Source organism: Bradysia coprophila, chromosome IV (genome assembly GCF_014529535.1).
Source record: "Bradysia coprophila strain Holo2 chromosome IV, BU_Bcop_v1, whole genome shotgun sequence".
NCBI lineage: Eukaryota > Metazoa > Arthropoda > Insecta > Diptera > Sciaridae > Bradysia > Bradysia coprophila.
The window spans coordinates 14152166-14179483 of record NC_050738.1 but is presented as its reverse complement, the minus strand read 5'-3'; the positions used below and the strand labels follow the sequence as shown (position 1 = coordinate 14179483).

Below are 27318 nucleotides of genomic sequence, written 5' to 3'. Positions count from 1 at the left end.
AATATTTAGTTTGCAAAAATCACAAAATTCGCTCCTCTTCATAGGTTTTATTAACGAATTCAATTTACAAAATGGGTGGAATATTTCCGTATAAAGTTAAATATAATGTGTTCCCCCCTTCCCCTTGACTCGATTAATCGAGAAAAAGACAAAATCTTGATTACAATTAACGCATACATATCGTTCAATTTTAGCATTAAGTTCATTTAAAATATGGTACACAAAGTGTATACGTTAAACATTATAGATTGTGCATTTTAGTGAATACTTTATTTTTGTACTGTTCACAATAAGTAGATCATACTACAATAGTAGTAGTAACACTACCTACACAGGTACTTCCTTAACTAAAATTAACTTTGCTGGTAATCGTACATTAAATCTCATTAAAGGTATTCAAAAATATTTTCGAATTATTGATAAATATGGCCACATTTTCGTATCTTTTGGCTCTTTTTTTGTTCGTTTTTTTGGTTTTTGTTGTCTGTCTGATTGGTATTTATATAAAGAAAAATTAATACGCAAAAAACTACAATTTCTTCAGTAAAATAGAATAGAATGAAATAAACGAATGAATAAATGACAGAATCTTATTACAATATAAAAAAAAATATTTCGAGTTACTTATTTCGATCGCACTAAACAACGACAAAAAACAAAACAAAATGCTTGCAATACTTACTACACAAAATTGCGGCAAGGCACTTCCAAAATCCCTATTTACAGTTCATTACTTTTCCATTGCATTCCTGAAATTTTATCACGCGGAATCCATAAAACGACAAAAAAAAAACTTAGATCCATTCAATGCGTCGTCGTTTCGCTGGCGGCTCACGCAAAGCCTCATCGGTGTACAAAATCTTATCGAAATATCCATTAAAATCATTGTCTTCTTCCTGCAGCCACGGATGCATTATAACATCGTCGATGGTCGGTCGTTTCGACGGATTCACCGTCAACATTTGTTTGATCAGCTGTTTGGCTGTTTCGGGAACAAACTCAAATTGTGGCTTCTTGAAGTTAAACTGACCAGTTTTGATGAGTGTCTGTGCCACCGTATGGCCGTCGTTTGTGAACGGTAAAGTGCCGCTGAGCATGGCGTAAAGAACGACGCCCAAGCTCCATATGTCCACTTTAGATGTGTAGGTTCCTCTGCCGGCCGTCATGAGAATTTCTATTTGAAAAGGGCAGAAAGAAAAAGTTTTAAAATTTCGCTCGACCGACACTGACAAGTAATTATGTTCTTCCTCATTGGTCCAGATTTGGTAACATTATCAATGTCCTGTCAACTATTTCAGGTAGTGCGATCAGTTCATATCACTGTGCCTTAAGAAATTTTCTAATATCCATTGTCAATTGTTTTAGATGGATTGAGAGAAGTTTATGCCCCAATGACCTAAGCTCTAACGAAATTAGACACCACGACAGTAGATAACTACGAATTTAGTTTTCATCATTTCAGTTCTGAAAACATCATAAGCTTTTTGTCTTTAATAGGAGTAGTAGGAGTTAAGAGGACGCAACTTTCAAGGTTAAATCAAACCATTTAATAAAGGGAGTATTTAGGGACCGTCTAGGTTATTGTAGAAAAACTAAGACTTTCAAGACACAGCCTCAAACCGTAAAAACATGCCTAAGAAATTGATATTCAGACTTACCCGGTGACACATACAACGGAGTACCACACATAGTTTGTAGCAACGAATTTTCCTGCAACAGCTTGCTGAGTCCAAAATCTGACAACTTCAAATTGGTTCTGTCGTGGTGGTCAAGCAGAAGTATGTTGTCTACAATAAAAAAGAAGGAAAATCGCTTGAGTGTTTGGTCTCATACAAATTTACTTCGCCTCGTTTACCTGGCTTAATATCCCGATGAGTAATGTTCTTGTCGTGAAGGTATTTCACAGCTCGGCACAGCTGAAGGAAATAGTATCGTGAATTGTCGACTGACAAATGCTTCTCGCGTTGAAGACGATGGAGCAAGTCACCACCTTCCATCAATTCCAGAATCTGTCGGAAAAGTGAAATTGTAATTCTTGTCTCTGTCTCTGATTCTCACTTAAGTCATTAACATACCATATAAACTGCGTTCGGTTTCATAATCACTTCCTTGCATCGAATAATGTTTGGGTGATTTAATTTCCGCATGATCTCTACTTCCCGATGAATCTTTTCATCATTAACAGAACCAAGAGTGTTGGTTGATCCACTTTTGTTGACTTGTTTCATAGCGAAACATTCGCAGGTTCGCCGATCCATAACTAAGCGAACCATACCCTGTGCACCGGATCCCAATTGCTTGCCAACGTGGTATCGTGAAAAAACATCTTCAGGTAAGCCATGGGACTCCTGATATGAATTGTCGAAGTGAAATATTCTATTTGACGGTTCGTTGAATGCAATCACATCGTCCGATTTGAGGATTCGTCTACGGTGCATTCCAATCAATTCTCCGTTTACGAAGGTGCCATTCCTGGACAGATCCTATTTGTTTTCGATAAATTTAATGGTTTTAGACAAATTCGTTTTGAAATAATTTCGTTCCGGCCTACCTCAACGTATACTGGATTAGAAACGTCGGAAAGATCTTTGACGATTCTGCAGTGCATTTTCGATATGCGGTCCCAGAATTTGTGCGGTACATCTTGTGCAGTGATCGCCCATTGGCACATTTTATCGCGTCCAATTGTGAAGTTTTCCGTGTACAGATCTGAAAAACGTCGATTTTAGTCGATGCAATTAAGTGAAGAATTTGAACAAATTCTCTGACAAAGAATTTTTGTTTATTAGGAAAAGTCCATACAGGTAAGAAAAAGTGTCCATTTTAGACTTATTGGCACTTGAAGTTTTGCTTATTTTTCAATTTTGGTACTGCGTCAATGAGACCTTCTGGTTGCATTGTAGCATAACACCGTTCATAGAGAAAAAGCAAAAACTATAATATAAAGTTTAATGTTTGTTTGTTGGTTTATTGGTTTGTTTGTTTGTCCTATAGACGGAAAGTCCTACAGACTTGAAACTTGGTATACCGACTATAAATGAGGAAAAGTTAGGAAGAACGCGCGAAATTTTTTTCACTTTAATGCGAAAATTTTTGACACGTGAAATTTTTTTTGTGGAAAATTTATTTTTGACACGTTAAAATATAAAAAAAAAACATTTTTCTATGACGCGTGTAAAAAAATTTTTGGGAAAATTTATTTTTGGCGCATCAAACATTTTCAACACATGAAAATATTTTTGGAGAATGAAAATATTTTTTGTGAAAAAATTATTTTTGACGCGTGAAATTATTTTTTGGTGAAAATTTATTTTTGATTCGTGGCAAAATTTTATAGGAAGAATAAACTTTTTACGCATGAAAATATTTGGAATATTATATTCGACCGATAGAAAAATACAATATTACAGATAAAAAATAATAAACTACCGATAGAAATGTGGTACATGTCGCTGGCACCTCTTCCAGCTGGATGTTGGTTGGCGACGAAGTTGACACGAGTTCCACGACCTGCACCAAACTTTTTTTTTAAATGATTGGGAATATATTAGCACAACTCAAGAGTTGTTCAGTTGAGTTGAGATTGAGGCCGTAAAGGCGTTTTGTTGGTTCCTAGGGAATTCATCCTTTTACGAAATGGAACGTAAATGCGTTTAGTTCATTCCTAGGGTACATGTCGCTGGCACCTCTTTCAGCTGGATGTTGGTTGGCGACGAAGTTGACGCGAGTTCCACTACCTCCACCAAACTTTTTTTTTTAAATGATTGGGAATGTATTAGCACAACTCAAGAGTTGTTCTGTTGGTTCCTAGGGATGCCTATCCTTTTCTATCCTTTTACGAAATGTAACGTAATATTTTGTCATTAAAATATTCCCGAGCGAAGCCGGGTACTACACTAGTCTATCGCTTCGTGATTGCAAGTGAAGCGACTATATTCATATAGACTTAACGAGTCAAAAATCGTTCATAAACTCTAGATGACTCTAGAATGCAGTAACCAGAGCGAGGGGTGACGCACTTCCATTTAATCCATTTAATCCATTTAATCCAAAAAAAATTTTTAGTTTTACCGAAATAATTAGGCCACCCACCTGAAGAATTTGTAAAGTAGTTGCTAAAAATAGATTTGCACGATCCCCAGCTCGTTTAAGTACTCGTGAGGTATAGGAAAAATTTGTTTGTTAAAAATGGTATTAAATTTATTTAATCCATTTAATCCACTTTACACCAAAAACTCCTAAAAGTGGATTTTTTCGCTTTTTAACATTGTAGTATGACGTGGTTCGACGTGGTACTACAACGTGGTTCGATCAAAATCAACAATTTTTAAGACTTACAGTATTTGGTAAAATGAACTTTTTTCCTATTTAATCCATTTAATCCAATTTTTATTCCATTTGATCCATTTAATCCATTAAATCCATTTAATACCATTTAATCCATTTAATCTAGAAGTTACCAGAGTTACTTATATGCTGCATGAATAGAAAATTAGCGTTCATGTTGAAAGTGCCTTCATAGAGAGCAAAATTTATTTGAGAAGTACGACACCCCGAACTCCTTGGACTCGTGTGGAGTAAATGGATAAAATGGACGTGCCCGAGGAGAGCTAATAAGATTTAATCTCATACAATTTGTACAAATGTGAAAAGCTGGCTTTTGTTCACACGGTAATAGGTCGTTTTTTGGCCGCAAGACAAACGAAGTTTTTTTTACAGCTTTTACATTGAAGGGACGAAAGCGAAAGTCTTTTCACAAGCAAAATAATTAAAAAGATTAATGATACAGTTCAGGTCAACCGAATTTCTATCGAAATTTTCTTGAAATGGTCCCCGCAGCATTTGTAACATATGTTGTCTTTGTGTTTATATTGCTGATCTCTTAATAAATGTGTATATGTGAAGTTTACGATAAACGATAAATTTAACGCAGATCGCACTACGCCATAAGAATCAGTGGTAGAGGTAGAGGTAAGAACTGTATAAAGATATGATAAAAGTGTGTGTATGAGTGAACCAGATAAAACAACTAAAGCTCGACATAAATTAACTGATTTTAAATGCTTGCGAGTTTAAAATCGTTTGTTACATGAAATTCCATGAACTTTCGATGGCCCGACCACGTAAAATACAATGCATAACAGGGAAGTAAAATGGAAAGTCACGTTTACGTGTGATTATTGAACTCAGCTTCGCTTCAGATCAATGCGACACGAAACCTTGAGTTTTCACTCTTCCAACCTAGTTATGTAATTGACTCAATAATTGTGTCAAAACAGCAACAATCAAAATCGAGTGATGGATAGACATGAATTCTGTTCACACCATTTTTTTTTGTTTTAGTTACTTGTTTATATGGATGAAATAGTTACACGCAAGCGCCTCTAGTGATAAAACCGTATAAATACGTATGATCAGTTTTGTTTGTATGAAAACAGTTGAAACAAATTCATGTCTACATTTCACTGACGTCCACTGTATGCCAAGTTCTCAACTCCATCAGCTTTCTTTTAAGTTTTCTTACTTTTGTTCTAAGTTGTTTTTTTGTTTTCTTCAGTTTTTTTAGTTTTGGGCCTTTTTCGCACCTGGATTTTTCTATTTATCCTCTCGATCAAAATATAATTTCAGTCCTGAGCATGCTGACATCAATATTTTATGGACTATATTCAATCTGCACGCTATCAGCGACATCGAATGTAAAGAGTCACTTCGATTTTAACGCTGAGCAAGTCATAAAAAACCCCGAACCGAATTCTACCCAAATCACTGCAATTATTCTGATAGTCACCTTCGGCAGCAAATCGTAATGTGGTAAAATTTGCGCGAAGGCGAAACGGTTCGAAATTTCCTTTTTCTTTCATTTTGATTGAACCATCTTCAAAATCTATTGCTCATAAAGTTTTATTGAATGTATTAGTAAGACACACAAAAGGTCCTTTTCTATACGTAATATATTACATTACTATTCACAGGTATAATAAATCGAGTTACTTGCTTCTGGAAATTTCCGGACTCATTAACTAGCTGCTACAGGTACCTAAATCTGACAACATCTGCTCAACTTTGTACCTGCTGCAGCTATATTTTTTCGACAGCGTCTTTTTGAACGAAAGCGTCTCATTTTTCTCTGGTTCGGGTTTTAAAAATTGTTAGCTTTGACGTAGTAGAAAGAGATGCAAACATTGTGATTTGTCAATGTAGAGTCTGAAAACTGCAACCGACTTTTTAACCGATTTAAATATGACGTCCATGTAGGCTCCATGTACGTTGATCTATACATTTTATTTGTCTTTTCTTTCAAGTTGGAATTTTCAATATAAAACCTAATGATGGTCATTTCGGCAATCTAGCAATATAATATCGCGTCTAATGGAGATCACCATATTTTGTCGCACAAAAAAAAAATCAAAATGGCAAAGAGGCTATCAACGATAATAACTAGAGCAGTGTGAGTGAATGCCCATTGTTTTCATGTCGACTGTATTACAGCTTCGATATAATCACTTTCATTATTACAACCTTTTGTCAGTTTGTAACGATCAATATGGAAAATTTCAAATTGCAGAAAATCATTGTCAATTTTAGCGAAGGATTATTCAATAGATATCTGCAAAAATAGATATCTATCTTATTTACAAAAATTTCGTCTCAACTCACCGAACGACGCCGACAAGCTTTCTTGTAGTGTAACCGACTGATTGCCAAGCCGTTTGATCATAACTTTCCTTGGAGTGATTCGACCCCATGGTTTCCTGTTTTCGGGTTCCTGGCTTTCTGCCTGGCTAGCGAACCAATCTCCGTCCTGGGTCTGGGTCTGTGTTAAATCCTGCGATTCGCAATCGGTCATCGTTTATTATAGTCAATTAAATTAATAAAACGTAAATAATCAACACCGGAAAATATGAACAAACAAAAAAAATCAACAGTTAATAAATATTAACGCATGAGTATGAGTATCAATCGAACAAGCTCTACAATGTGTCTGGCACTGATAAAGAGAAAATAATAAACAAAAGCAAATGGCAACCACTGAACTGAAATGTGTTGAAATGTCATTGTTACAAGATGAGTTCATTCAATTCCATAGTTACTATTAAACGCATTAAACGATGGCACTCCGAAATCGATATTTCAATTTTTTAACTTTTTTGTAGTGAGGGGTAACGTGTGTAAGGCAATGAAAGTATATTCCAGGTATGGTACATCTAATACAAGTCAGAGATAAAAATTCGATGAATGAGTAGTTTACATCTCCACATACCGCTAATTTGGGCAATACATCGATAAAAATAGTCTATTCGGCCGATGTACATACGTCAAAAAGAATAAAGAACATGAATGTGTCTCTATCTTTTCCAGACATTAACGCTAAATGCGAGGCTAAATGCATGTTTTTTTGATATCTCTTAATTACATCACTTCATGTCATTGCCCGTCAAGTACAAACAATGAATGGGGAAGTGTCAGCTAAAAAAATACTCTGGTAATGGAATTAGTTTTAAATTGGACGTAAATCTGCTGAACGATAAGACTTTGAAATCATGACGTAATCAATGAGGAAAAAAAAGAAATTTCAAAGTTTTATCGCACGGCAGAACTTATAATTGATCGAAAAACTAATTACTTTACCGGAGTTCTGACATAATGCGCTACACAATGCAAACGGTTAAAATCCGTCAAGTCAAAATTTAATTATTTTTTAGATGGACACCATTCATACATTTAACGTTTATGCTGAGAACAAACGAGGCATTCAAAACATGTTTTGGTCCTTGTTTTCATGACGAAATTGTCGCAAACTGTCAAATAAAGTTAGAAATTTCTCTATCGAAAATTACGATTGCTGCATTTGTCAATGAAAACTAGGATCAAAACACGTTTTCAATGTCTCGTTTGTTTTCAGCATTAGAGTTAGTATAGTTTTTGTGTCTTTGCATCAAGCGGTGAAAATCTGAAAGCTGCGGGAAAAAGACCGAATTTGATTTTTTCGAAAAATTTCTTTGTACATGGTGGTGTGGGGTATCATTTGAAAGGTAATTTTATGTGCTTTTGGGCCAAATAGGGTCTTATGGGGTTTGAAAGCATCTACGATGAAACATGAGAAGTTGAAATGTTTAAGTGCCCATATTTCATCGCATATGCATCCAAACCCCATAAGACCCTATTTGGCCCAAAAGCACATAAAATTACCCCACACCACCATGTACGGCTCGTGTAACTAGAGAAATATTGGTAAGAAAAGTGCAAGTTTTCGGTTGAAAACTTCAACTGCACATATTTCAGTGCGGATTAATTTTAAAACCAATGAGTCTCTATTCGGCTCAATAGTACATGTAATTACCTTTCTAATGACACCCCACACGACCCTGTACGGCTCGTGTACCCGGAGAAATTTTGGTAAGAAAAGTGCAAATTTTCGGCTTTCGATCACTTTTCACCAGCCATAAAAGCTTCGAAGAATTTTTTTGAGAGTGGTTTTGGCTTCTAGGGTCGAAGTCCTTTCTAGGTACCTATAAAAAGTTGCACTAGAAAACACGCCCGATTTCGGTAGGCTGTTTTTCAAAAGAATCCCTCGGTACGAATAGTATTTTTCATATTGGACGGAGAAAAAGTGCGACGAAGTCGCACTTTTCGGGTCCTAGATATGAAAACGTATTTTTCCTCGATTATTTTGCATAAATTTGTTCAAAATCGCAAAAAAAGGTATCCTTGTCTCGTCGTTTGTCGATTAAACCTAAATTCGAAAAAAGACTTTATAAATTCCTAAAATATGTGATTTGCGCCATTTTCCACACAAATTCCACATAACGTATCAAGTTTGCCACTTTGATTTTTACATCCATTCACCCAATCAAATCTATTCAAATCGCAACACCAATTTTTTAATTCTAATCAAATTTTGGTTAAAAATTGGTGATATTTCGATAAGTAGGAAGTGATTTTTAGACAAATCAGTGTCCCAAGTAGAAATGACGAAAAATTCTCACAAATAGTTTAAAATTTTCGGTATTTTTCGGTCGTTGCGCTTTACATTTGCTCATGATGTATGTACTCTAAAAACTTTTAACTTATAGACTTATGAACTTATAACTTTTATTTTATAAGATATATGTCAGTTGACGTATAACTTAAAAATTCGGATTTATTATGTCGACTTATAATTATAAATGTCATTTTCGCAAACTCTCTATTGACATAAAGACAAGGTAAGGTGATGAATATGATATGGTATGGTATGGGGCATTCAGTTAGTTTTATGTAGATCTATATTCAGCTATGAAAGCATGGGTCTAGCCACTAGAGAAAAGCGATTAGTTGTATGTTGAATCGCAAATTCAGCTATGAAAACACGTAGATGACGACCATGGAAAAAAGGGGAAAAATTACGTGGCTTTTGAACGTTCCACTGCAGTAATCCTTGCAGACAACAAGAAAACGATAAAAGTTTTCAAAGTTTTCAAAAATTAGAATTCCGGAGTATAATATTGAGACAAACGTCAATATTGTTGTGTCAGAATAGAACGTATTCAGAGATAATCGTTCGACAGGTTCGAAACGTCATTTAAAACTGCGTTTGATGCATTTGTTTTCCAAATGTCTCATCTGCCATTATATTCAAATGTAATCAAAAAGATTTAACATAACCTCAATAGGAATAATTCCATTTCCGAGAGTTTTTGCTTTTGAAGAGTTTTTCCGCGAAACGGTGAGACAACATGAATTTTGTTAAATTGTCGGATATGTATAAGAAACCGAGTTTTTATACTCCACCGAATCCGGAACAGTTAACCAACAATGCTGACTTTCCCAATTTAAATTCACTGGAATACAGAGTGAAGAAAATTGAAAATACCGAACCGAAGCTACAGAATTTTTGGGAAATTCTAGAGGTTGACACATTGGGCCAAATAGTGTTAGTGACAAATGATTATGTGGCTCGATTCTGGGCTGGAAGTTTCTGGGGCTACGAAAACTTTGACGATGTCGGCAGCGAAGAGAAAGCTGTGTTCAGAAAACGTTATGACCATCTGATAACAAACTTCAAGTTCGTTGAGCCCAACATCGTAAGTATCGTTTGTCAATTTGAATTTTGTTCCAATTCTGAGTTTTAACATTTTACACCACAACAGGCTCTGGTTTCTGATTCTACTGGTGGCGTTCATTTATGGTCCACAAAATCGGAAATTCGAAACGGCTACTGCCCATACAGCATTGTCCGTCGATCCGAACACATCGGCCGAGTAGATGTACTGGCATTATGTCATAAAAGTGGAACGACCGCGTTCAGTGGATGCACTAACTGCTGCATTAAAGTGTGGGATCTGGGTGGAGGAGATTTATCCGCAAGCCATACCTATCGAAGTGCTCACACTTCACATATAACTGGTTTGTCATCGAGTCATTCTATGCCGACAGTGTTCGCCTCATGCTCGAGAGATAAAAAATGGGCAGTGTGGGATCACCGCAATAGAAAGCCAATCACAACACTTTCACCCATTCACGACATTCCATATACCGCACTGTACTGGAGTGACAGTCAGGAGAGCAACGAAAATTTGTTCGTTGGTGACGGTAGTGGATCGGTCTACGTTTTCGACGTTCGAAATCCTTCGAAGCATGTTGATATGTTGTCATTCTGCAGCCCCATTCATAAACTCAGTTTTGAAGGAAAACTATTGGCAGTTTTGGGGCAGACGAATGTTATCAAAGTAATCGACACAGCCAATGGCAACAAGGAAATTTATAGCAATTCTGACGCTAAGAGCAATGTACGTGACATACACTGGAGTGATGTGGATACATTTTATACAATTGCTTGGGAGACTGGACTGCAAAAACATCGATTGACCAACGAGAGTGTGTAAGATTTTTTGAAGAGATGTTACAAAACGAATACATTTTTGTTGAAATAATTCCGGCTGTGTAGTTCAATCTAAATCCCATTGTCATACTGATCTGCTCATTAGTCCACTCGAAACTGCAGCGATTGCTGGTATCAGTAAGTTAAATGAAGCCTTAATTTCAAAATAAGCTTCGAAATAGCTGTTAGATTAAGTTCTCCATTGCATTTCATCAACACTAAAAGGCTAGGTCGACAACTCGCTTGTTCTTAGGCCAACTCTATAACTTAGGCAGCTTATACATCGTAGAGAAAAATTTGTCCAAATGAATGCACAGGTGCCACATGAAAGATGAAATTTAAACATTAAATTAATGAAGGGCCTGGACTGACAAACAAGTTGAAAATTTGCTTTGACCGGCTTAAGGTTGTGAAAAGCTCTTTTTTCAACCTCATTCAGGACAACCTATTTCAGAAACAAAAACATTCACCTAGTGCGAAAGACAACTTTTCAAAGTTCATAGAGATTTGCGTTGCACTGACAATAAAATGCAAATTTCTTGATCCAATTTTTAAAAACTCTTTTGTTGCGGATTCCCCGTGAAATTGTAAGTGAAATAACGCTTAATTTGACTTTGGTCAACATCTGTCCGAGATTTCCCATTCAATGTTGACCAAATTTTCGCTGCGAACAAAATTTCTACTTTGGAGGGCCGAACGTTTACAAATATGTTTAGACCCGTACGAAGTACTGGGGTCTTATGGGTTTACGCATACGTTTGTAACACGTCGAATTGGACTCCCTGAGTAAGGGGAAACCTATTGTGGTTGTCTAGAGATGCCAAATCCGCGAAAAAAAAATGTCCGTCTGTCCGTCTGTCCGTCTGTCTGCACGATAACTTGAGTAAAACGCATCCGATTTTGAAAATTCTTTTTTTTCCCGTTTGGTAATGTCAAAAGACAGGCTAAGTTCGAAGATGAGTGATTTTGGATCGACCCCTCCCGAGCTGTGGCCCAATAAGTGCTTTACGGTTTTTCGAAGATATCTCCGGACATTTAATCGTTAAACTTGTAAGTGATACGTCAAATAAAAGGTATTTACAATACCGATCGACAAAAAAAAAGTTTATGGAAATCGGATGACCGACTCGTGAGTTAGACCCCTTGGTGTGGAACAGGCACAGGGCGGCAAGCAGTTTTTGCTTGTAGGTCGGCCACATTTGAACATATTTCGTCTGTTTTAGCTTTATTAGATAGGTATTGACCGTACCAATCAGGGAAAATTTTTTTTATGAAATTATGTTCTCCGGAGCGTGAGCTAGGTCTCTTGGAGTGAGCTCTTATCTGGCTACTCGGAAGTACAGTGAACGTGGTGTATTTTGACAATATCTCGAGTAAATTTTGACCGAATTTCATGATTTTTTTTTTGTTTGAAAGGTATTAACGAATGTAAAGCGTCGGTACTATTTCCGGTCTCCTAACAAAATGGCTGCCGGCGGCCATATTGGATTTTAGTAAAATAGAAATATCTTGGGAAAAATGATACTTAGAGAGTTTCTGTTAACATGGAAATAATTTGTTATGTGTGTGGGGTTTCAGGGATTCCATATACGGACATCTATATATACCTATATACAGCTATATTGAGCTATATACAGGCATATAGAGCTATATAATAGCATATATTTATCTGTGAAATGTTTATTTATAGTGAAATATAGTTAAATATAGCGGTATATAGCTGTTTAAATAGGAATTTATGAAATTTGTCTTCGTACGGGGCTGTCTATATTGCCTCCGGCAATTTAGTTGTATATGATAACAAGGCAAAGAGTGGATAATGTAAGTGATTTTAAAGGGAGAATAGTTTTTCAGCAGAGAAGAAAATGAAGTAAGAGAAATGAAGAGTTTCACATTAAAGGCTTTTGATACGAATAGGTGTTTCGTACGGGTCGGCGTTAGCTATGTTTTTTTTTTAATTCGACGTAATAGCAAAATAAACTTTTACCGTTCCTGACAATTTGCGACTAGTCTTATTGTACCCATTGGACAAGGCTTCCACACTATAAAGGTTCAAAAAATCCCTTACATGTTAATAATGCTCTAAAAAAAATCTTCTAGAAAATGATCAGATGGCTTGTCGGTCATGGAACTTTTCAATCAAACTTTTTAAATCGATCCACCCTATTGCAAGGTTTCCACACACTGATAAAAAAGATTTTGGCGGTGTACTTCGGATATGTATGATATACTTCTGTTATGCATAGTATGCGTCGGGTATGTATGGCAAACCTGTCGTATGTAAGTTTACGTACGATATGTGTGCCATACATCTCACGCGTGTAGTCGACGTAGGACATGTGTAAAATTTTGGTATGTGTAACTTCATCGCAAAATTACCTCATACGCCCAACACGTTTGAGAAAAGCACACGTTTAGGATGTTTGTATACGCATGGTAAGTATGATGTCAAAAGATCGTACTTGTTGTGCGTTAACATTCGTACACTGTGCATTTTATATTAATAGCGACTATGTCAAGTCCTTTACGTACATGAGATGAATGTATCTGTATCAGGATTTTAGGATTCACTTAAAAACAGAAATATTAAATTCAGTCATTTAAATTTCAAAACGTTTTATTCCCTGAGTTCCAATCTCATACTGTTGAAATATCGAAATATTACGCAAAAAGAAGAAGAAGGAATTACGATTACGATTCTCGATATTAGGTCATTGTCATATACCATAGTTCTAATTAGAATAAAAAAAAATATTTTCAAAGTTTCATATGTGTGTCATGTTTTTAACGTATAGCATGTATAAGTAAAGTACTTTGTGTGCAAACGTGCTCCACGTTTACCTACTTCTACCAACGCTTCACAATACAACTATCAATGTAGTATGTCTTAATTGCAACATTGGTTGAAGCGCCGCTTTGAGATCAAGAGGTCCCCAGTTCAAACCCAGCACCAAACATGGAGAAAATTTTTATCTAAGAAAAAGTTACGATATAAATGAATAAAAACACGAAAAATAAAAAAATTAAAATTAAAAAGAACGAAATTTGACGAAATAATGTAACTACATCAAAATTTCATTTTATTTCGGATACCAGAGCAAACGTACTGGACGTTTACTGACGCAGTGCACGTGTACTAAACGTTCCCGAAGTTCGATCCAAAAATAGCTGTCTGCCAGCCAATTTACACGTCCACTACGTACAGTACACGTCCAGCGCGTTAACTTTTCTATCAGTGCACATTTTCGACTTCACACAAAATTGGAAGAGAAAATTAAAATCCAAAATTCTTTAAAAAATTACAATTTCGTTGTGGCGAGTCATCACAAAGCAATTCTGAATTAAATGCAATTTGAAATTGCCAATTTCCGCGATACCTGAAATTCTCTGTCAAGCTGATAGAAACTATTGGTTGGTGTGGGAGCAGAGTTAACATTACTAGCTCATCCTAGCTCTAATCGTCCTATAAAGACCACGCACAAATAAAGATTTCTTGAGAAAAAATTATATTTTTTAGATGTTTTCGTATACTTCGTAGTTTTCGGTGTTTGTTTTTGACAATCCACCCAAACAAACGTCCACTTCGGTATATGGGTGTATACCATAGGTATATCATAAAGCTTAGACCATAGACTGAGTGACTAAATAAATGTCTATTGCGAAATATTTGTACTGGTAGATTACAGCAGTGCAAAAATCTCACGAGGATGAGCTAAAATAGAAAAAACGACTAAGTTTAAGAAGAAAAAAAAGTCGGCATTTTAAGAGTCTCCCCGAAAAATTTCGAGCTGAAAGTCCTTCGTACCAGTCTGACAATAACTTGTTTCAAGCTCAACAAAAAACCAATTGCGTCACATATGTTGAGGAAATTGCTGTATATGTTCTAAAAACGAGCAAAGGAAGGAAGCCGAGTCATCTGCTACTTTGTGAGTGACGCAAAATTTAAGTTTATTACTAAAACAAACTCAAAGACTTCTAGAGTAAAAAATAAATAAGTGAAATCACCTTCGGCGAACTATACCAATTCCCCAAATATTGGTTTTCAAAAAAAAAAAAGAAATAGTCAGAAAGTCTTATTTTAATAGTGCACTCAATATTCATAAAGCGTTGAGTCAAGTCAATATGGCGGTTTAACTATAAACCGAGGGGTAATCACTGATTTACTAGCTCAGTAAATCACGGTAAATCACGGTAAATCACAGTAAATCACAGTAAATCAAGTAAATCAAAAATGAAGTTTCTACTAAATTTGAATCTATTTACTTCAATTTGTATTAGTTCATGAAATTTATCCTATATGTTTACGGCCACGATACTTCGAAATGTAATCCAGTGACAATTAAAATTTTTTCAAAAAATTTTCAAAATTTTTTGTGATTTACCGTGATTTACTTGATTTACTGATTTACTAGTGATTACCCCCTTGCTATAAACGGTTTATGAATATAGTGTCACGTATAATAGCCAAAGATTTTTTAAAAAGACTAATATACTTATGACCAACTTACGAAGCGGCTATAATATGAAGTTTTCCGTCTATCAACAATAAAATTTCTGCAATTTTGTGTTATTTTCTCGACGTTTCTCCCTAAATGAGGTTGTAAAGGTGGATCGTCTTTCAGATTTTCAATGAACGAGAAAGTTTCGGAGGTCTGAATTTGTTTTAATAAACGCTGAAGCAGATTTGATGTTTTGATTCAGTTAAATACAATTTAGGCTGCCAAAATTGGCGTTTTCTAATTATTATTTTTATTCCAGCGTCTTTTTTCGCCCGACCGTTATTTCACTACTTCTCTTCTCTCTTCAGCTAGCTGTACATTTTGTGATGTTGAAGACAGCGTCCATTGCACTTTCTCGTTGCAACGTTAAAACAACCACTAGGAGTGTCTTCGTGTGATCCAATAATTGCCAAAATCGAGGGGTAACCGACTGGCCAAAATGGTGGCAAATCAATTTCTAATTCCTTTCAATTCCGCTTAATTACCTCAATTACCGGACCAACTCGTCTAATTGCCGGATTCGCTCTATTTCCTTTCAATTCCGTTCAATTCCGTTCAATTCCGTTCAATTCCTTTCAATGTCTTTCAATTCCCTTTCAATTCCCTTTCAATTTCCTTTCAATACCCTTTCAATTTCTAAAGGTACTTCCTGTCAATTCCTTTTAATTGCTCTTAATTCCTTTTATTTCTTTAATTAACGGATTAACACCACTACTTGCCGGATTCGCACTTCAATTCCTATAATTTCAATCAATTCCTTCAATTCCACGAATTTTCGAAATAATTGCTCGATACTTTCAAATAGATATAAATTTAAAGTCAAAGTTAAACCCTTAAGCATTTTGGAAAAAGAATCGTCAGATTATATCAAGATAAAATTTGGAACAACTATGTTGTCCTACATTTGTGACTCATTTTGTTAGAATCTTTAATTTTTACTCATACTTTTAGAAGAGATTTTTCAATTTCAATTTAGATTAAACCGTCTAATTGACTGCAGTTTTGTTTAAAATGATTTCACATCGCACATCATTGTTTATTTTAGATAAATAGTATTTTTCGTACCAAGCTAGGAAATGACGAAAAACTTTTGTGCATCCGACAACTGAAATACGACATATTTTGCCATGATTTTTCACTAAGAAATGTCAGTTTTTCCCGAACTATATATCGTGCAGGAATAGTTATTTACGTATATGTTGTGGACGGTATATTTTAGGCAATTTCGCGGATTGTAGCGCGAACGAAGTGAGGGCGACAAGCGAAAGTGCCTAAAATAAACCGTCCACAACAGATGCATATACAACTTTTCATGCTGAGGGCCTAAGTTACGAGAAAAATTCTGTAATTTATGTCCTAGGCAAGAAAAAAAGGAATTACATGATCTTTTCCATGACTATACATTTATTAAATTTGATATGGTGAATGTGAAGTGTGTATGTTTTCAAGTAAATTGCTGTGTTTTGTCTATTTCAGTTGTCCGATGCACAAAACGTTGTTCGTACCTCGACAGGAAATGGATTTGTTCAGCACACGTCAGCAAAAGCCAAAGCACTCAATTTTTTGTTTCGCTCAAGTGATCGACATCGTAAGATTTTAGGCTTTTGAAAAGTTGATGGAATAGATGATATTGTCGGTGATGCATTTTTTTGTAAATTTGGTTTGAAACTGGAGCATTTCGCATCGGCAATTCCCCAGCCTAACCTCCCCCTGACGAATATTCACTTGTTTGTTGCGGCTCAAACTCTTCCGCATCTGACTCACAAGAATCCTCTGAAGAAGAATCCTTCAGTGTGCATATTTTGAACATAAAAGAACGTTGGACTTGTTTTAAAATGGAACTGATCAACACTGTACACTGTTATTTATTGTGCGGGAGCTTTTAAAATTAAAACAAAAAGGAAATAATGTGGTTTTGCATTCGTTGGTCCTTCTTTCCGATAATCACACTTATCAGCATTTACTCTCATTTACTTTCAATTCCTTACAATTCCACATATTTCCAGTCAATTCCTATCAATTCCGATCAATTCCGGTCAATTCCATCAATTCCAATTATTTACCGGATACTCCGGCAATTCCTTTGAGGGTGTGTAGTCAATTTCCCGAGTCGGTTACCCCTCGGCCAAAATGTAACGCTAAAAAACCCTCTGAATTTGTTTTTCAGTTTCGCTATGAAGTTTTCAAAAAGTTCTTAGAGATCAAATTTTAAACAAGTTTCTTGTAAAATGCCCAGATCCCGGACGTACTCTTCGAAATTATTCTGGTGTTAGGCCTTTCGGAATAAATAGATAAAAATTTATAAAAAAAAATGTTACGTCCTAGTACCTAGTAGGAATTAGAAAGTACGCGAGCAGACTCACCTACTTTCGTTGGCGTACTATTTCCGAGACTGTTTCCTTCTATTGGCCACCAATAGCAAGTATAGCTGTAGCACCTAGTAAAAGTACACTCTCACTCAGAATAAGGGTAGAAAACACCAAGTTCTATCCAAGAGATTAACAACAAATCCAATCCACTTCTTGTGTAGATACCATTCGTTTCAAGCGACTTTAATGGTATTAGTCGCGGCGGTATTAATACACGCTATTATTATATTCAACCGCGGCATTGACACTTGTTGAATGTGTATATATCGTAATTGACATTGCCGATACGCACGTGTTTGTTCAGTTAAATTATTGCTGACTGAAACCGATCAAAATACACACTGTAGCACTGGTAATTCGATTGGATTTACTCTCTCCACAATCTCGGGTCGTTTATACGTTTTCAGTGTTGAATTGAATTAAAGCTGGACGAGATAACATTAAATTTTAAATTGAGTCAATCAAATTTTTAACACTTCAGTATACTGATGAACGTTGTGGCTGTAAGAAGTGTGTGATACGATTATATTAGAAACACCGATCAAACAAAAAAAAACATAAATTTTGTTCTGTGAGAAAATTATTAAGTTCTTGTTTACGATTTCTGATTGATAACAAAATTATAAACGAGACCATTGCGTCTGTTTTGTCAATAACAAGAACAAAAAAAAAGAACGGAAACATTTTGAAAACATATTTTGTTCGATCGAGCAATGACGACAAATAAAGTGTTAGTGCTGGGTGGTGGAGGTCGTGAACATGCTATTGTTTGGAAGTTATCGCAAAGTGGCCATGTGGCTGATATTTATGTGCATCCGGGCAGCCATGCAATCGGAAAAGTTGGTAAAGTGAAAATTGCGGATGACATCGATTTGAAAGACTTTGATTCAATTGGTCGGTGGTGCAAAGACAACCAAATCAAGTTAGTGATCGTTGGACCTGAAGATCCACTAGCGGCCGGAATAGCCGATGTTTTGAAGGAGCACGAGGTTCTATGTTTCGGTCCAAGAAAAGCTGCAGCAAGAATCGAATGGGATAAGAGCTGGTCAAAGGATTTTATGAGGGCTTGGGCTATACCAACAGCGAAATATAAATCATTTACGGACGTCAATGCTGCTAAAGAGTTCATAAAGACGTAGGTTCCAATTAATGTCTTTGTAGTGAATTAGCTGAAACAAATTTGCATTTGTTTAGCGCGCCCTATGAAGCTCTCGTGGTCAAGGCAAGTGGATTGGCAGCTGGAAAAGGAGTTGTGGTTGCTGCGAACAAAGAAGAAGCATGTCAAGCTGTCGACGACATTCTTGGTAACAACAAGTTTGGTGGTGCTGGTAATACCATCGTAATCGAGGAAAAACTTTCTGGCGAAGAAGTTTCGGTAATTGACCATTCAAAATCGATTTCTCATGAGTGTCATTCATTTCTTCTACTATAGCTTCTCGCCTTCGTCGATGGCGAAACTGTTAAAGTCATGCTACCCGCTCAAGATCACAAGAGATTGGCCAATGGTGATATGGGGCCAAATACTGGTGGCATGGGTGCATATTGCCCATGTCCATTAATCGATTCGACGGGTCTCCAATTTGCAATTAAAGAAATTCTTGAGAAAGCTGTCGCTGGATTTCGATCATCTAACATTCACTACTGTGGCGTTTTATATGCCGGAATTATGCTGACACCGAATGGACCGAAAACGTTAGAATTTAATTGTCGTTTCGGTGATCCGGAGACTCAAGTGTTACTGCCCTTAATGGAGAGTGACTTGTTTGAAGTGATGCTAGCGTGCTGTGAACAGCGATTGTCCCAAGTCAACATCGAGTGGAAAAAAAATGTATCGGCAGTTGGTGTCGTTATGGCTAGCAAAGGCTATCCAGAAACATCAACGAAAGGAAGTGAAATTCACAATTTGGTGGACGTAAATTCGCCGGACCATTTAATCTTTCACAGTGGAACGGCCTACAATAATGGCATCTATTCTACAAACGGCGGTCGAGTTCTTATCAATGTTGCATTATCGTCTGACCTTCGGTCGGCTGCTGCCACTGCGACCAAATATTGTGAAAAAATGAATTTTTCTGGTGCTCAATTTCGATCGGATATCGCTCATAAGGCATTTCAGTAGTAAGTTGAACAGTTTGTTTATGATTTCATATTTTTCATTAGAACGGAACAGAAAAAAAATTGTATTTCCTATTTGTATGGTTCAAAATGTCACGCAGCTGTTCTGCTCTTTTCCATTCCTTTTTCTTTAAATTTTTGATTTGATTTAAAATGAGAAATAAATGAGAAGTAACAACCTACAACGACTGTTCTTTTTTCACTTTTATGAATTCGATTTTATGTAGGTTGTTTGTCATGTCGAAAGATAATTGAGTTAAGGTCAAGTGTACATGTCATTTGATGAATTTTTTTTTCTTCTTGTTTTTGATAATAAAAAATCTGTAAACATCACTGCGATCAACAGCAGAAAAATAATGTTTTTACGTCGGATGTTTTGTAGCTTCAGTTTCCATGGAAACTTATTTATATTGACCGGTCAGCTGGCATTACGTTACTGATAGAAGAGCGACAAGTTTTAACCAACGGTATCAACTTCCAAAAACTTGTCTTAACATTCGACTTGACCACCTATGACACACAATTAAATATCTGTTGATAATCCCTCGCCTCAACAAGAAAGTCATTTTTTTTGTCATCCGAGGAAATGCAATTTCCAACTTTTTCCCGATGTAAACACAACGCTTTCCTCAACAAATACTTCCGAAATTCCAGCGGAGGTGAGAAAATGACTATTTCTCGCCTGCGTTGTGAAAATGCATATATGACACAGTACCTTCCACCATGTTCGTTTTCCATCAATTCACTTTTTCAGCATTCAACTTTCCTACAAGGACAGTGGAGTTGACATCGTGGCTGGTGACAATTTGGTTCAGATGATCAAACCAATGGCTAAGAAAACGAAACGTCGAGGAGTCATCGGTGGACTGGGTGGATTCGGAGGGCTATTCAAGATAAACGAAGTAATGCACTGAACATATTCCCAAATTTACGAAACGTTTTGAACGGAAAAACGCTTTCCATCTTTTCTAGTTGACGTATCTTAATCAATCTGGTGAAGAAGTGCCTTACGTCGATCCTGTATTGGTCGAGAGTACCAGTGGAATCGGTGCCATACTGAAATTGGCTATAAAGTATGAAAAATATGAAACTATCGGCAACGACCTGGTCGCTCAATGTGTGAATGAAGTTGTGAGTTATGGAGCGCAGCCAATTGCTTTCTTAGATTATTTTGCTTGTGGAAAGTTGATCGTTCCAATGGTGGCTAAAATTATAAATGGCATTGCTAATGGTTGTGTTAAGGCGAATTGTGCTTTATTGGGTATGGTTTTATCATATCGTAGATGTTGTTGAACGAGAAAGAAACAAGACTATTTCAGGTGGAGAAACTGCTGAAATGCCGGCCTTATTCGAAGTAGGTAGCTATGATTTGGCTGGATACTGTGTCGGAGTGGTCGATTATACAATGGAATTACCGTCGAATCATATTCAAGATGGGGACATTTTATTGGGACTTCCGTCAAATGGTTTCCACTGCAGTGGTTACGATCTAATCCATGAAGTGATGTCGCGATTAAATGAGCTATACGACAATGTTGCTCCGTTCAGCAAATCTAAATTGACTTACGGTAATTTGATACACGACAAAGTTGGAATAACCAATGAATGAACCTCTAACACGCAGTTGATGAATTCATGCAACCATCGGAAATTTATGTCTCCACCTTGCTTCCTTGGATTTATAAGCGATATCTGAAAGGGATTGCGAACATTTCCACTGGCGGACTGATACGAGGTGTTGGTAAAATTCTAAGTGGCGACCTGGCAGCAGTTATCGATGCATCGAAATGGAAAATGCCATCCGTGTATGGGTGGCTTGCGGGTAAAGGAAAAATGTCAGCAAAAACCATTCTAAATAATTTCAACTTGGGTATTGGAATGGTGCTGGTCGTTTCCCAATCGGTTTGGGAAAATAATAAATTCGATGGAGCCGTTGAAATAGGTAACACCCTCTCAAACGATGTCTGTTTAATCTAACTGAATCCGTACCTCTTCACCAGGACGTGTGACTCGATATGATAGTAGAAAACCGGTAGTCTCGATACAGAATTTCGTGTCCACCCTAGCGTCATTGTCAAAACAATTGGGATTTGGAACCGAGATCGGAACATTGGACGAATGCATCGACGAAGACGATCCAAAAAAGCTTTTCATCAAATCTGTTAATAGCCTAGCCGTCAGCACATTTAATCCGAACGTAATCGTTTCCAAGGGTTCATTTGGAAAGCGAATGTTCCGACTGAAGGCAACGCAGGACCATGCCAATTATGTTGATCCGATACTGATCATCGGAACCGACGGGATCGGAAGTAAAATCGAAATCGGTAAAATGATTAACAAACTCGATACAATGGGAATAGACCTGGTGGCTATGTGTGTGAACGACATTTTGTGCAATGGAGCCGAACCGTTAACGTTCCTCGATTACTACGCCTGTAACAAAGTCGATCAAAAAACTTCCAACGATATTCTGACTGGTGTCATTGACGGTGTTAAGCTTGGCGAAAGCTCTCTGATCGGCGGACACACAATCGAAGTTCCTCATTTGTATGAAGCGTCGGAATTCGATATGGCTGGCTTCGCTCTGGGTATTGTCGATAGTTCTGCGATTCTGCCGAGAACACCGGAACTGAAAGTCGGTGATGTTGTCATTGGATTGCCATCGGACGGAGTGCACAGTAACGGTTTTAGTTTGGTGCATAAAGTCATGCAGGTGACAGGACATTCATTTGCGGATCCAGCTAGTTTTAGTGCATGCGGAAAGACATATGGTAAGGAATGATGCAATCCTAATTGTAAAAATGCTAAGAATTGAATTACAGGCGAAGAATTTCTCGTTCCAACGAAGATCTACACAAAAGCAATGAAATTACTGTTGAAAGAGCGTAAAATCAAGGCGGTAGCTCACATTACTGGTTCGTTTTCCATTTCTTTAATGTTTCCCCAAAATAAAATTCAAATTGTTTTAAAGGTGGCGGACTGCTTGAGAATATCCCTCGTGTCCTTCCGTCTAATCTAACTGTGGAATTAGATTTTACCCGTGTCAACATTCCACCAATATTCGCGTGGTTAGCATCGAAGGGTAACATATCCCACGAAGAAATGCAACGGACGTATAATTGTGGCATCGGTCTGGTCTTGGTCGTTTCTCCAGCAGATGCCGATTTCGTTGTAGAATCTTTACTCGAACATCGTGGCGATGTTATTGGCACAATAATTAAACGATCGAATGATGAGCCACAAGTTCGTATCAATGCAGCAGTGTTTGCACAGAATATAGTACGCGTCCAGCGGTTATTGTCCGAACCGGTCAAGCGAGTATCTGTACTCATATCTGGCAATGGCAGCAATTTGCAAGCCTTAATCGATGCTACTCGAAATTCGACAATGGGCATAAGAGCTGAAATCGTTTTTGTTCTGTCGAACAAAGAAAATGTGATGGGATTGGAAAGAGCACGTCTGGCCGGCATTGAGAATACGTGCTTATCACACCGACAGTTCAAAACGCGAGAGGAATTCGATGCAGCTGTGACCGCATTATTGGAATCGCATCAAGTAGATGTTGTGTGCTTGGCAGGATTTATGCGCATATTGTCCAGTGAATTTGTCAGGAAATGGAAGGGACGTTTGATAAACATTCATCCGTCGTTGTTACCGAAATATCCAGGTTTGCATGTACAGCGACAAGCCTTAGAAGCGGGCGAACAACGTTCAGGTTGCACCGTTCATTTTGTTGATGAGGGTGTCGATACAGGCGCTGTTATTTTCCAACGAAGTGTAGCTATTACAGATGGCGAAACGGTAGAGTCGTTGTCGGAGAAAATTCATCGTGCTGAACATTTTGCGTATCCATATGCGTTGCGAATGTTGGTCAACGGAGAAGTAACTTTTTAGTTTAAATTTTGTGCGCTTTGAGCGTCACTGAACATTATTTCTTACAAACGTTCCCCACTTTAAAGTGTTTGTTAGTTCGAAGGATGAAATATTTTTTGTATAAATAAAATGGTTTTCTATTTTGAGGAGGATCACCTTAGCAATGTTTTTCGTGTCTGAGGTTCGGAACAAGTTAGGTCAACCTGACCTGACAGGTTGACCTGATTTTTTTTTACAAATTTGTATGAAACTTTTAAACCTGACTCACAGGATCCAGAAATTCAGACTTAGGTCCGGTTTCGTCAAACAAAAATACCTGACCTAACTTCATAGGATCTTTTTCAACATTCAATAGCAGTGTCCCATTATGGATGTTGTCGAGATGTAAATGACACCAGAAAATCATGGCACAATCGTTGTCCCAGATCTTACCCAAAATTGTAACCAACTAGTTTCGTAAGCCCACCAAACCCATTGCCTCTGAAGGTAAGTTATAGGATGCTCTAATGCACACCAGAAATACAGAGCCACAAACTGATGCAATCCTTGTCAGAGCAAATGAACAAAAGCATTGCGCAGACGTCCTATATAGACCAGTGTCCCACTTCACTTTGCGTCCTTCAAGGTCACGGTGTGAAACAAATTATTTCATTTTGTTCTACCACTTTTACGTTTGAGCCGTAACTAGGGGTGTATTTCAACCGTTTTACATCGTAAAAAGCACAAATTGATGCCAAAATGAAACTTTCGCTCCTAACTTAAGAGTCCCAAGTGACGAATGTAATTGAAAAATAAAATCTTCACGGTGAAGTTTGGAGTACCTCACCGTCACCAGTCAAATTATGGACACGTCAGGGACGCCCAACCTGCCGACGAAAATTTTATTTTTCAATCATATCTGCCATTTGACTTAAATACTTTCATTTTGACATCAATGTGGTTCTACGACGTGTGACGGCTGAGAGATACACTGACAAAAAATGAAAAGTCATGTTTTCGCGTGGTCATTGACCTCGGCTTCGCCTCGGAACAACAAAATCGACTTTTCAACTTTTCCATCCTTGTGACGTAATAGTATATTAGTATACAAGGGAAGGAAGGAATTTGATATTTAGTATCGAGTTTTTTTCTAAAGCCCTCGGACACTTTTACTCATCATGATACGAAATATCTAATTATTTCCCGAGTGTAGTATAACGTTTTCCTTTACGAAGGAGGGAAAGACTATTCTCTAAAGACGGAAAGTCCATATTCCCCCCCCCTATTAAAGGAAATATCTATTTCGCAACGAAAAATTTAATAATTTGTCATAGAGACGTGATGCGCTGGCTTAATAGTTAAATTGGTAAATATAAGTTATCGATCCCTACAAGATATAATGAGGAGCTGAACTACAATTTTACTGATTATAGTTGGTACACAAAAACACTTCAGTCCAGCGAACTGAACATATACAGTGACACAAAATAAAGAGAAATTTTCGTGGTCTCGCTTGCTGTTCAACTACTCCCCAATTATACCTTTAATTACTTGCAATGTTCACCACTCGCCTAAACTTCACAGAAATATTGAATGAATACCCAAAACTGAAATGCTGTCTTCACAAGAGATTTTAGAATTAGATGAACGTTAGATAGACTCTCATTGCATGCCCCTTAAATGTGTGAAAAAATATTGCAACACGACACAGCAAAATCGATTTTACGGTCGATATGTACATTGTACACTAATTAAAGTTGCGAATCCCAACCACCTGTCGAAATAAACGAATGAAAAACAAAGCCGTGTGTAATGAAATTGGAGATGAATCCAAATATTATCATGTTATGGAACCATCGCTTTTATTTCATTATAATATATACTTCCAATCGGCAATATTGTTGCAAGCACAATCTGCATAAATACTTAGGTCTAATTGATTTACAATAATAAAAAAAAGAGAAAAAAAAAAGTTATTAAAAATATGAAATTTTTTACCGTTGATTAATTACGAAATTCGGGTTACCGCCTAATTAAAAAACCTGCACCGCCTTCCGGACCTCTTGGTAAACGTATTATACCGTCTGGTGGACGCTGATTTTGTGTTAGATCTGACGACGAACTTTGTCCTACCATCCCATTACTGTACGAACTTTTTCTACTATTGTCTAAGGATGAGTTTGTTTTGCCGAGAACCTCAGTGCTTGGACTGTAAAGCGAAAACGGGACAAGGGATCGTTTAGTTGCCGAAAGGGTTCTCCGCTTATAAAAAATCAAGCAATACTCACTCGGTTATCTCTTCGGGACTCTTTGCGGACCCCAATATCCGTAGTCGGGCCTGTGCGTATTCGTGTTCCCTTTGTCGCAGCGACTTCACTGGAGCCTTTGGTTTCATGTCTGTCGTCGATCTACTGTGTTGTTCCAGCGTAGGACGTTTAAGGATTTTTACAGTTGGTTCTGCGGGTCCATACGTGCTGAGTCTTTCGTCAACATCATTCAAAAGCATCATTTTGACGGCACCCTGATTGCCATTCAAATGTGGAGCTGCTGATTGTAAATTCGATTCCCGTTTCAGTTGATTTAGTTTGGAAGTTAACTGAAAAATGTTGATGATGCACGAAATTAGATTCTTATCAGTTTAGAGTTGTACTTATAATAAGTATAGCGCTAATAGCGTTCACAGTGACACACTTTTTGAGGTTATGCAACATATCGAGACATAATAATTTTTCTGTTGACTTCTTTTTACATTGTCTAGCAATGCACCACTTAATCAATAGACGACGAAAATATTGAACATAACGGAACGAAAGCTATTTTTAGTTAGCCAAAGAAAAGGAGACAATAGCCGATTTCATTTATGTTACAAAACACATACCTCCACTTCGTCTATTTCTTCCCAATTGTCAAAAACGTCTTCATTTCTCCCGGACATGATGATCCTTCGATTGATTTTGGGACGAAATAAGGCAAGGCAGAGAATCGATGTGCAAAAATTTTTATCAAAAAAATTACAGCAAAAATCATCAATGGTGAGTGTTGACAGATTTCTTACAGTGGATTCGATTTATTCGTTCATTGCTGTTGGTAGCTCTGCAACATATTGCTACCAACGAAAAAATTTCAAAAAAAGAGTTACAAAGAATTTGAATTATTTGAGATCGAGAGGCATGGAATTTCAGGACAATTTCAGGAAGAACATAATATGATCTCTGTCGATATCACAAGATCGTTCACAGCGGAGAATCACAAGCACTCTAATTCGAGGTTTTCGGTCGATTATTTCATACCTTTTACAGACGGCTACAGTCTTTATGATGCAATAAATATGAGCAAGATACGCATGACACTAGTTCAACCCATAGAGGTAGACTACCTAAAGGATATATGACCCGAAATTCATTGAGAAATTATATCACACACACCACTAACACGAAAACGTCAACTTTGCTTTGCTTTTGGTGTTATGAGTGTCCCTTTACTTTTGACATTTATGCTCAAGTTCCCATTCCACTCAACAAAAAGTACTCCGTGAGAGAGCCGTGAGAGCCGTTTATTTGACAACAAAGCAAAAATTGAACAAATTCTTACCAAAAAACTACTTCGTTTGAGAGAAAAAATT

The 27318-nt window shown here is 37.0% G+C and overlaps 4 protein-coding genes across 4 annotated transcripts; 2 read left to right on the top strand and 2 right to left on the bottom strand.

Moving 5' to 3' along the window:
* Nucleotides 1-31: 31 nt before the first annotated feature.
* Nucleotides 32-7036, bottom strand: LOC119085957 (ovarian-specific serine/threonine-protein kinase Lok). Its single transcript, XM_037196514.1, has 6 exons — nt 6658-7036; nt 2552-2709; nt 2076-2483; nt 1856-2009; nt 1659-1787; nt 32-1174 (listed from the first exon to the last, which is right to left on the bottom strand). Exons 1-6 carry the CDS (start codon nt 6845-6847, stop codon nt 795-797), a joined length of 1419 nt encoding a protein of 472 aa, XP_037052409.1. The 5' UTR covers nt 6848-7036; the 3' UTR covers nt 32-794.
* A 2539-nt stretch (nt 7037-9575) lies between these two features.
* On the top strand, nt 9576-10906 carry LOC119085960 (protein valois). The gene is made up of 2 exons (XM_037196516.1): nt 9576-10064; nt 10131-10906. The coding sequence occupies exons 1-2, from the start codon at nt 9717-9719 to the stop codon at nt 10863-10865; spliced, it is 1083 nt and encodes a 360-aa protein (XP_037052411.1). The 5' UTR covers nt 9576-9716; the 3' UTR covers nt 10866-10906.
* Nucleotides 10907-18183: 7277 nt separating this feature from the next.
* Nucleotides 18184-23863, top strand: LOC119085954 (trifunctional purine biosynthetic protein adenosine-3). The gene is made up of 10 exons (XM_037196511.1): nt 18184-18864; nt 18924-19104; nt 19162-19847; nt 20599-20746; nt 20817-21105; nt 21164-21412; nt 21469-21786; nt 21845-22615; nt 22667-22759; nt 22816-23863. The coding sequence occupies exons 1-10, from the start codon at nt 18443-18445 to the stop codon at nt 23736-23738; spliced, it is 4080 nt and encodes a 1359-aa protein (XP_037052406.1). The 5' UTR covers nt 18184-18442; the 3' UTR covers nt 23739-23863.
* Nucleotides 23864-25541: 1678 nt separating this feature from the next.
* Nucleotides 25542-26762, bottom strand: LOC119085964 (SUZ domain-containing protein 1). Its single transcript, XM_037196521.1, has 3 exons — nt 26575-26762; nt 25985-26292; nt 25542-25905 (listed from the first exon to the last, which is right to left on the bottom strand). The coding sequence occupies exons 1-3, from the start codon at nt 26629-26631 to the stop codon at nt 25719-25721; spliced, it is 552 nt and encodes a 183-aa protein (XP_037052416.1). The 5' UTR covers nt 26632-26762; the 3' UTR covers nt 25542-25718.
* Nucleotides 26763-27318: the final 556 nt, after the last annotated feature.

Bases quoted from the DNA above. Each gene is read 5' to 3' on its own strand.
- LOC119085957 (XM_037196514.1), bottom strand. From the start codon at position 6,847: ATGACCGATTGCGAATCGCAGGATTTAACACAGACCCAGACCCAGGAC. The intron at 2,710-6,657 runs GTGAGTTGAGAC...GACGTTTTTCAG, and splicing joins AAGCTTGTCGGCGTCGTTCG to ATCTGTACACGGAAAACTTC. The intron at 1,175-1,658 runs GTAAGTCTGAAT...CTTTTCAAATAG, and splicing joins TCCGTTGTATGTGTCACCGG to AAATTCTCATGACGGCCGGC.
- LOC119085960 (XM_037196516.1), top strand. From the start codon at position 9,717: ATGAATTTTGTTAAATTGTCGGATATGTATAAGAAACCGAGTTTTTAT. The intron at 10,065-10,130 runs GTAAGTATCGTT...ACACCACAACAG, and splicing joins AGTTCGTTGAGCCCAACATC to GCTCTGGTTTCTGATTCTAC.
- LOC119085954 (XM_037196511.1), top strand. From the start codon at position 18,443: ATGACGACAAATAAAGTGTTAGTGCTGGGTGGTGGAGGTCGTGAACAT. The intron at 22,616-22,666 runs GTAAGGAATGAT...ATTGAATTACAG, and splicing joins TGCATGCGGAAAGACATATG to GCGAAGAATTTCTCGTTCCA. The intron at 22,760-22,815 runs GTTCGTTTTCCA...ATTGTTTTAAAG, and splicing joins GGCGGTAGCTCACATTACTG to GTGGCGGACTGCTTGAGAAT.
- LOC119085964 (XM_037196521.1), bottom strand. From the start codon at position 26,631: ATGTCCGGGAGAAATGAAGACGTTTTTGACAATTGGGAAGAAATAGAC. The intron at 26,293-26,574 runs GTATGTGTTTTG...AACATTTTTCAG, and splicing joins AAGAAATAGACGAAGTGGAG to TTAACTTCCAAACTAAATCA. The intron at 25,906-25,984 runs GTGAGTATTGCT...TTCGCTTTACAG, and splicing joins AGTCCCGAAGAGATAACCGA to TCCAAGCACTGAGGTTCTCG.